We start from the raw sequence: 9,324 nt of genomic DNA, 5'->3' as shown, positions 1-9,324 counted from the left end.
GCGAACTCCTTTAAATCCGGAAACCGGCACTCGCTCTGCCCCCGGAATCGAGGCACAAGTTTGTTGGCAGGCTCTAGGACAGCCAGGAAGGTGCAAAGCCGGTGGGTCGCAGGGTGGATCTGCGGGCGCTAGGGCCGCGCGGAGTTCCGGCGGTGGGCGGGTCAGGGGCGGTGCGCGCGCAGCCGCAGACGGCGGCCCGATGGAGCCCGAGCTCGATCCGGCCGCCGTGGAGGTTCCCGCCGGGCGCTTGCTCTGGTGCGGTCCGGCCCGCGGAGGCGCGGGGCACGCGGAGAGGGCGCGGGGGAAGGGGACGAGAATGTCGGACGGGGCCGCGCGGCGCCAAGTGCGCAGCGCTGACCCGGCGTCTCTTCCTTCCCCAGTGCCCGGGAGCTCCTCGCTGCCCGCTCGCGGTCCCAGAAGCTGCCTCAGCGCTCGCATGGGCCCAAGGACTTCCTGCCCGACGGCTCGGCGGCCCAGGCCGAGCGGCTGCGCCTGTGCCGCGAGGAGCTCTGGCAGCTGCTGGCGGAGGAGCGCGTGGAGCGCCTGTGAGGGGGGCGGGCCGGGGCGGGGCCGGGGCAGGCGGGGCGGCCGGAGCCCGTGGACTTCGCGGGGGGACTCAGACGGACCCCCTCCCCACTCTTCGCCAGGGGCAGTTTGGTGGCTGCCGAGTGGAGGCCGGAAGAGGGCTTCGTGGAATTGAAGTCTCCTGCGGTGAGAGGCGGGGCTCGGGGAGAGGGACCCGCCTTCTGTGCCTTCCTGGCTTCTTTGTGACATTCGCTCGGGGTCCTACACAGGGTAAATTCTGGCAGACCATGGGCTTCTCAGAGCAGGGCCGGCAGCGGCTTCACCCGGAAGAGGCCTTATATCTGCTGGAGTGTGTGAGTGGGGCCCCCGGAGGGGGAGGAAGGGTGGGGAGCAAGGAACAGAAAGGACATGTTTTTATTAGAGTATTCAAGAAGCTTGTAACGCGAATTCTAGAACCATGCAGAGAGCGGGGATTCCCGTCCGAAATAGAGGTGGTGCCCTCCTTTCCTGGTTGGCCACATTCTTGCTGTGACGCTGGGGGTGGGGGAGGGCGGAAAGGAAGGGCGCCCATGTGTCACCGCCTCGAAGTTGCCCCACTGGTTGAGCCTCTGCAGGAGGGTCCACAAGCTGAGCTGTTGGCCCCACTTGCAGGGCTCCATCCAGCTTTTCTACCAAGATCTGCCACTGTCTATTCAGGAGGCCTACCAACTACTGCTGACTGAGGACACTGTGACTTTTCTGCAGTACCAGGTATCTGCCACCCTCTCCCAGGCGAGGAGCTACCCGTCCACTGAGTCAGTGAGGATTCATAAGTGCCTGCGAGGTGCTAGACACAGAGCTATGTGCTGGGACTACAGGACAGCCAAGGGCTCTGCGGTCATGGTGCCTGCATCCTAGTGGTGGCAATTGGGCATAAGTGAGCAAGCAACTGAGTGACTGACTTCACAGAACTGAGCACTGGGGAGAAGACAAAGCAGAGGAGGGGCACGAGGCTAGAGACGTAAATGTAGACATCATGAGCTTGTGGGTGGCATTTAAAACCACAGAGCTGCACGGGAACGTAGCCAGGATCAAGAGCTGGGTCCGAGACCTGGAGGGTTCCAGTGTGATGAGGGGAAAGATAGGGAACCAGAAACAGACCAAGGAGTGTCTGACAACACAGGAGAAAAACCAGGAGAGGTGGTGTCACGGAAGCCAAAAGAAGGAAGAAGTAATTGGCTATGTTGAAGGCTGCTGAGAGATCAAGCAGGATGGGGTCATTCCTGCGTACATCTCTTTGATACGGGTATTAGAACACAAGGATGGACATACCGTTCTTTACCAAAGACCACTCCTATCCTACTCCTGTCTGGAGGTATAGGGTGGAGGGGCAGGGTGGGGGAGTGTGCTGTCTACCGCCTTTTGCCACTTCCTTGTTCACACTCTGGTCAGGAGTTTTGCACTGGACAGCTTTGGTATCATACCATTCTAGCACGTAGTTCTTTTCTTGATTCATCAGCTATCAGCTTTTTTGGGATTTTGCATTTAAATCAAGAAAATGATGAATGTCATTTATGCCCAGAGTAAGGTAAGCAAGAGACAGGAATTCAGAGACTGAGACCTTAGTTTGGGGAGGGCGTTTGTAATGGAGTATGATCCAGCCAATCCCAGGGTTTGGAATTGGGGTGTGCAGGAGGGGCAGGGGAGGCCACATGGGGAGTGGCTCCTGTCTGAAGGAACTATTTGGTGTTTTCAAAAGTGGGCCTCTGATCTTTACTTTTTCTCTTTGAGGCCTTCAGCCACCTGAAGAGACTGGGCTACGTGGTTCGACGATTCCAAGCAAGGTAAATCCCAATCCCATTTCCCTCCCATTTATTCCAGTCATGGGACCTGGTAGATGAGCCCCAAGGTAGAAAATGGCCTCTCTTGACCTGGAATCCTTGGCTGGAGCTGCAGCTCCCCGGGCATGGGCTGGGGGCCTCTGTTGGAAGTGCTGTATCGAGAGGCACGCTGGTCATTTCAGCTTATCCTGGGTTATCAAATTGAGCCCCATGTTCAGCCTGTTTGCTCTGCAGATAACGATTAAGCACTTCTAGCTCATGACAGTGCCACTGGCACATAGCTCTAATCCAGAACGGTGCCTCAGTGGGTGTGTAAGCAGATTGTCAAGTGCATGCATGAATGGCGGGCCAAGTGAGGCATTAACAGTTGAGTAGGGTCTCACATTCCTTTGGCTAAGTTAGATGTTCTTTCCTTCTAAACATGATCACCTTAATAGCTCAGCATTTCTAAGAGCCACAGAGACCATCAGCCATAGAGTAGAAACTGGTATACTCTTTACTGTTTGGTAGTGTGTCACGAAAGTTCTAGAACAAGTATGCCCTTTACTTCCTAAAAGTGAGATCTATCCCAAGGAAATAGACACAGGTGTGTGCATAAGTTCACCTGTGAAAATGTTCATTCATTCATTCATTCATTCATTTGACAGTATTTGTCGATTTCTTACTGGGTGCTAGGCCCTGTGCTCATTGCTCAGGAATAGCAAAGTCACTGTCTTCACAGAACATGTATTTAGTGGGGAGGTTACACAAAATAATCATCACTTTGCAAAATTGGTCAACTTGGAAACATCCTGTGAGTTCAACGGGGATGGCACGGTCCACAAATTTGAGTTTGTCCCTTAGAGCAGTGCTGTCTTGTAAAACCTTCTGCAGTGATAAAAACATTCCAGGTCTCTGCTGTCCAATATATGTGGCTTGTGCAACTGTGGGACTGAATTTTTGTTTAATTTTAATGGATTTAATTTAATCTTAATTGCCTCTTGTGTCTAGTGGGTATCATTTGGAAAGTGCAGCCTTAAAGAAAATGGCACCATAAAAAAAATCTTGGTAGGGAAGAATGCTATAGTCAGAAGGGGTTATGTCTATAATATGTTATTGAGAGTAAGAGGAGATTAAATAGCAGAATGTTAAGATTTTGAGAGAGAGCATGGGTGAGTGCAGGAGCCAGAGGGAGAGGGAGAAGCAGACTCCCTGCTGAGCAGGCACCTTGGATGTGGGACTTGATCCCAGGACCCCAAGATCACGACCAGAACTGAAGGCAGATGCTTAACTGACTGAGCCACCCAGGCACCCCAGTACAATGTAATTTTTGATAGGAAAAAACCATATGAGAGAGGGTACATGTTTATAAGAACCAAAAATGTTTGTATTTTTACTTTTCTGTATTTTCCAAGTTTTCTGGTCTCTTCATTTTTCTCACTAGTGGTTAATCATTTATTGCCGCCTCTCCAGGAGCCCCGGTTCCAGTAAGTCTCTGTTCAAAGGGGCCATTGGTGAGACCCAGAGGCCTGGGCAAAGACACATGGGCAGGCCCCTGCGGTTGCCCCCATTTACCCTGCTTGCAGGTCTGCCCAGGGACTTGTCCCTTGGGTTTGGCTTTGACCCTGGCCCACTGATTTATCTTCTGGGCCAGTCCCTCACAAATTCTACTGGGAACTCCAGGCTGAGGAAGTGGATCTGTTGCCCACCCGATTCTCACCCCACAGCTCCATCCTGTCCCCTTACGAGAGACAGCTGAACTTGGACGGCAGTGCCCGGTGCTTAGAGGATCAGAATGGCAAGAGGAAGAGGAGGAGCTCCAGCTCTCGGTAATGTTTCCCACATGGCCACCCCCACCCCCCACCCAGGGAGTTCTGGGGAGCAGAGCTGTTAAGGGAGTACTCGTTTTGGGAGTACTCGTTTTGGGGACCTTGGGGAATGCATTGGCTTAAGAGCTGGGCTTGGGTGGCTTCTTAGTAGGATCCTGGAGGCAGTAGCATGTGTGTGGGATGTATGCATCTCAGCCATCAGGACCAGACATGCTGAATTTCCTCCCCACATCCCTCAGGTCCATTAATAAGAAGGCCAGGGCCCTGGAGAATCCCCCGCAGGGGGTGAATGAGACACCAGAGAGCCTGACAACCTCCAGCCCACCTCCTTGCAACCAGAACAACCAATGCGGAGAGGAGAAACCTCAGGAGTCAAACCCTGTAAAGGGCCCAATGGGCCCATCTGAGCTTCTGGGATCCCTGCAGCCCTGGCCTGACCTGGCTAACGAGGGGGTGGGGTGCAGCCAGGAGAGTGGCAAAGTAGAGAACGGGGTCAAGGGGGTTTGTAAGCCACGCTGGAACTTTGAGCAGATCTCCTTCCCCAACATGGCTTCAGATAGCCGCCACACCCTTCTGCTTGCCCCAGCCCCAGAACTGCTCCCGGCCAACGTCGCTGGGCGGGAGACAGATGCGGAATCCTGGTGTCAGAAGCTGAACCAGAGGAAGGAGAAGCTCTCCAGGAGGGAACGGGAGCAACATGCAGAGGCCCAGCACTTCCGGGAGGATGTGAACTTGGATCCCGAGGTGCGGTGCTGCTCCAGCTGGCAGGAGTACAAGCAGCTGCTGCGAAGACGGCACCTGCAGAAGAGCCGGAGCCGCCCCCCGCATCTGTGGGACCAGCCTGTCAGACCCTTGCTGAGTCCTGGCCAGGCAGACTCCCCAGGTACCTCCTTACCCTGCCAAAGCCCTGCAGGCCCCTGGCAGCGGAGGAGTCCTAAGACTTTGAAAGGGACATGGATTGGCCATGACTAATTGAGGCTTAAGAAAGCTGGGGCGGAGAGAGCTGTCCCATGGAGTGGAACCCACAAGGACAGTCTGTTCTCCTGCAAAGCAGCAAAAGGACCCATGTGGGAAGGTTTGGAAATGGCGAGTCTGTGTCCAGGGAGAGCCAAAGGGGAATGAAACTACAACTGTATCCTTAAAATCATAAACAAGATGCATGCGGGCAGCTCTGCCACCAGCCAGCTGTGGTCCCTGTTCTCTCAACTCAGGGGTAGGGGAGCAAGGAGGTGCCATCTTGGCCAAATAAAAGGCTTACTGGTACACCTTGCATGTTTAAGAACAGGGAACTAATAGGGCAAGAACAGTATTAAGAGATGCAGAATTCTTTACAATCTTTATGAGAACATGGGAGATTCTAAGTAATAAGATTAGGGTTGCCAGATGGGTTCTATTTGAAGTTCAGATAATCAGCTAATTTTTTTTAGTGTAAGTGTATTCCAAGTATTGGACATACCTACAATTTTATTTAATCTGTTAAGTCTGGCAACACTAAACTAGATGGCAGATTCAGAAATGTCAGAGGAGTCTGTAAATAGTTGACCACCCCCCAACACCTTATTTTCACTGTCCTCGCAGCCACAGCCCTGCAGCATCTCTCTCTGCTGCGGACCACACACCTTGCTGATGGAGGTGCCCGGTGAGTCTCCAGGTAGTGCCTGTCTCCACGGTGCCTTGGCTGCCAGCAGGAGTTGGCAGCTGGAGCTTGACTCCTGAGGTTGGACATGAGCTGGGGGATATTCATGTGTGTCTAGGGGAGAGGGAGGGATGAAAGGCAAGAGGTGGATTTAGCCTGAGGATTTTGAGATAGGCAGCTGGAACCTTCCCCTGCCCAAGTGGGAGGACCTCAGTTCCTCTTGATGAGGCTGCTTGGTGAACTGCGGGAGGGAAAGCATGGCAGGGAAAAGGGAGGCAGAGGGTCCCTGTTTCTTAAGGTTTCTCACTGTGTCCTCAGGCTGCTGGAGAAGTCTGGGGACTTGGAGATCAGCTTTGACATCTACCAGGCTGATGCCGTGGCCACATTCCGAAAGAATAATCCTGGCAGGCCCTACGCCCGGATGTGCATTAGTGGGTACGAGACCAGTGCGCACTACTCCCAGGCTGCTGCCCGTTCTCTTGTAAACCACATGGACCTGCCCTCTGTACCTCTGGCCAGTTTGCCAGTCAGAAGAACCATGGTTCCAGAGAGCTGTGACTGATTCAGGGCCGCACAGCCAGTCCGTGCTATAGGAACCGGAGCTTCCCTGGTCCTTAGCCTTCATTCCTGGCATCTTTGGTTGTCTCTGTCCTGTGCTAATTTACTGTAGGGCTCATCCAGCAGAAGGGATGTGAATCAAAGGGATTCATAGGCTAAGAGCTCACTCTTCTGAGCCCCGTACCCAATCAGGCTCTGGGTCACTCTTGGAGAACAGGCCAGAGCCAAGCAGTTTGCAGACAGGAGAGCCCAGAGGCCCGACTTCTTGTACCCTCAACTCCTGTCTTATGATTTCGCTTCCCTGGTAGCCGAAGAGGGCTGGGGGCTCAGAGTTTATGGGTGGCCTGTGTCCACGTCTCAGTCTAATTCTATCCCTGCAGATTTGATGAGCCAGTTCCAGACCTCTGTACCCTCAAGCGGTTATCCTACCAGAGTGGGGATGTTCCTCTGATCTTTGCCCTGGTGGACCATGGAGACATCTCCTTCTACAGCTTCAGGGACTTCACGCTGCCCAGGGATCTGGAACACTAGTCACGCTGCTCTGGCAGGGCATGGGACCTGTTCTGGGGGACCTGGACTGTCTACTCTCAGGGACCATCTCCGCTGCCTCTTATACTCAGACCCTGACCTGTAGCTTCAGGGGCTGGTCTGGGCCTTGGCCCTGGGTGTCTGATGCTCGCAGGAGAACGAAGCCATGCTCCCCCCCCTTCCTGGCTTCCATAGTCCCAGACCTGAGATTGATGTCTTGGAACTCAGGACTAGATTTCAGAGACCCAGCGGGGTGGGGCAGAAGAGAGGACTCTGTGCCTTTAAACGAGAGGGTGCCTGCTTCGTGCGATAAAGCCAAAGCCATTAAAAAATAGATCGCTTTTCTGCTGTGGCTGGAGATAGTGGACGAGTCCCCAGCTGGAGCCTCCAGCCCTCCTTTCCCTCCTCTCCCCGCCCCGCCCCCACAAAGTCCCGATGTCCGTGGACCTGGCCCCCAGGCCCTCACCCTATCTTTGCCCGCCCGCACACAACGCTTTCTCTGGCGCGGGAGCGAAGAGAAGTCTCCCCGGGAGGGCAAGAACGTGACCCCGCACCTTTCTCAGGACCTGCGCCCGGGGCACGGGAAGTCACAGACCTAATTAGCTTGGCTTTCTGAATGGTCATCCGCGGAGGGAGGCTGGCGCCCCATCGGGCTTTTCCTGAACGCAGCCACTTTGGGATAGAGGGGCGGCGGGGAGGCGCCACGTCGGCGCGCCTTGAGCCCCAGTGCTTCGGGTCGTGCTGTGGAGCGCGCCATTCGCGTCCCTGGCCTCCGCGCCCCTTCCGCTCCTGCTTCTCGTCGCTCCAACTCACTCTCCAGTTGCGCTAAACGCTCCGGTCAATGTTGCTGTCCTTCGGGGCCTTGGGCGCCTTCCTGCCTCCGCAGCGACACGGAGGACCAGGGTTCACGCTTGGGACCCGCCCCGAGGGGAGGCGCCTCGTGGCGACGCCCCCGTCCCCAAGCCACCTCGCTCTTGGGTCCCGAAACGGCCCAGCGTCCACCGGTCACCGGCTCGGACTGGGTTGGGCGTCTTCGGGAAGACCCGGCGCGGCTACGTCCCTCCAGCAGTCGCTCCGGGCCGACGTGGGGGAGGGGCCGCTGCCCTCGGCGATCCATCCTGGAGGCGGCCCAGGATGCCGTGCGTCCCAGGGACTATTTCCTCCCGCACGCGGCAGGACACTGGGCGCGGCGCTTCAGCCTGAGTCCAGGTGCGCGCAGGTGAGGCCGGGGGTGGTCCCGCAGTGCCTCGTGCATATTCACGCCGGCCGCGGCCCCGCCTCCGCGCTCCCCGGGGGCGAGGATTGGCCGGAGAGCGGCGACCGCCCGCCTGCCACTCCCCGGGAGCCCTCCCTGCGCTCCCGCCCCGTCTGCCCGGAGCCGTAGAGGGGCGGGACCAGGCCCGGGGCGGGGCCGCTGGGGCCCGGGGCTGGCGGCCCTGCGAGGCCGGCTGGCTCGCCCTTTATGTAAATAGCAGCGGCTCCGCCCCCTGCTCGCCGCGCCGGAGGTGAGCAGGAAGGAGACGGCCGCCCAGCAGCCCGTGGGCCGGCGGCGGAGTGAGCGGAGCCGGCGGCCGGTGCGGTGGGACGCCGAGGCCTCGGGCGGGGGCCGGCCTGGGGTTCCAGGTGAGGCGCGGGCGCGGAAACACCCATCCGGGTCCGCCCCCTCGGGGCGCCCTCCACTCGGGGCGCGAAGGCGGGGGAAGGCCGAGACCCCTGCGTCCGCGGGCGGGGCGGGAAGAGCTGTGCCCGGGTCCGCGCGCCTCGCCCTGGATGCCGTGGGTCGGTTTGTCTGGGCGAAGGACACCTGTAGGAAGTGCGGCTCGGAACTTCTCTCTGGCGGATCTGCCCGCGTTTACTGAATCTGAGCTCCGGGTTTGCCTAATAGAGTTGGTTTTGGGAAACGGGGAAACAAGTGCCCAGCCGGGCTGAGTGCCGGAGGTCACCGCGAGCGGGGGGTGGGATCCCCGCTCCTTGGGCCCCACGTGCAAGGCGCCTGGCCCCGGAGGCTGGCGACGCGCGTCTCAGGTAGCCGGCTCTGTGCGAGCAGCGGCCGCAGCACGTTACCTCGCCGGCTTAGTCCCTGCCCCTACCATCTGGGCCCACTCCCTGCCGGCCTTTTGTGCGTCCTAATCCCCGGACGCAGGAAGCCCGCGGGAGGGACTTAGGTCTGGGCCTCTCTCCGCCTTTGGCTGCCTTGGACACCTTTAAGGGAAGGTATGGAGATCAGTACGTTTTCCACGACGACGGGGGTGGAGTTGCGCTGTGATACGTTAGGACTTGGTGAGGAGTGAAAAATACCGTCTTGCCAAAGAAAGCGTGCAGTTTGCTCTTGGTTTGCCCCTGCTGGGCAGTTTGTAGACACACTGAGCTTTAGCTGTGGGGAGAAAGGACTGTACCCGGGAGAACCGCGGTGTGGCCCCCTCAGGCTCTCACCTGAGAGCAGGTGAGC

The 9,324-nt window shown here is 57.3% G+C and overlaps 2 protein-coding genes and 1 long non-coding RNA gene across 6 annotated transcripts in view; 2 read left to right on the top strand and 1 right to left on the bottom strand.

Annotated features, from left to right (window-relative positions):
* Positions 1-83: 83 nt before the first annotated feature.
* On the top strand, positions 84-7,035 carry TSEN54 (tRNA splicing endonuclease subunit 54). Of its 3 annotated transcripts, none has more exons than XM_047709044.1 (11): positions 84-101; positions 381-545; positions 648-711; positions 795-878; positions 1,177-1,275; positions 2,296-2,348; positions 4,052-4,153; positions 4,393-5,036; positions 5,732-5,792; positions 6,108-6,224; positions 6,728-7,035. In XM_047709044.1, the coding sequence occupies exons 4-11, from the start codon at positions 813-815 to the stop codon at positions 6,876-6,878; spliced, it is 1,293 nt and encodes a 430-aa protein (XP_047565000.1). In that variant the 5' UTR covers positions 84-101; positions 381-545; positions 648-711; positions 795-812; the 3' UTR covers positions 6,879-7,035. The 3 variants fall into 3 exon arrangements, with proteins under 3 accessions (XP_047565000.1, XP_047564997.1, XP_047564999.1); XM_047709041.1 differs by lacking the exon at positions 84-101 and adding an exon at positions 158-255; XM_047709043.1 differs by lacking the exons at positions 84-101; positions 6,728-7,035 and adding exons at positions 158-255; positions 6,460-6,717.
* On the bottom strand, positions 5,478-8,243 carry LOC125088068 (uncharacterized). The gene is made up of 2 exons (XR_007123563.1): positions 7,885-8,243; positions 5,478-5,903 (listed from the first exon to the last, which is right to left on the bottom strand). It is a non-coding gene; the product is annotated as an uncharacterized LOC125088068 (long non-coding RNA).
* Positions 8,244-8,368: 125 nt separating this feature from the next.
* The window catches only part of LLGL2 (LLGL scribble cell polarity complex component 2), a 34,766-nt gene continuing 33,810 nt past the window's right edge, over positions 8,369-9,324 (top strand). For both annotated transcript variants that reach the window (XM_047709040.1, XM_047709038.1), the window contains exon 1: positions 8,369-8,498. The gene's annotated coding sequence lies outside the window, so the exon portion shown is untranslated. The remainder of the gene's footprint in view (positions 8,499-9,324) is intronic.

Source organism: Lutra lutra, chromosome 16, assembly GCF_902655055.1.
Source record: "Lutra lutra chromosome 16, mLutLut1.2, whole genome shotgun sequence".
In the NCBI taxonomy this organism is placed as follows: Eukaryota; Metazoa; Chordata; class Mammalia; order Carnivora; family Mustelidae; genus Lutra; species Lutra lutra.
The sequence above is the reverse complement of the archived record's forward strand: the minus strand, read 5'-3'. Positions and strand labels throughout refer to the sequence as shown.

Coding starts and splice junctions, on each gene's coding strand:
- TSEN54 (XM_047709041.1), top strand. CDS start 200: ATGGAGCCCGAGCTCGATCCGGCCGCCGTGGAGGTTCCCGCCGGGCGC. Junction 256..380: donor CCCGCCGGGCGCTTGCTCTG/GTGCGGTCCGGC, acceptor TTCCTTCCCCAG/TGCCCGGGAGCTCCTCGCTG. Junction 2,349..4,051: donor GTTCGACGATTCCAAGCAAG/GTAAATCCCAAT, acceptor CTCACCCCACAG/CTCCATCCTGTCCCCTTACG.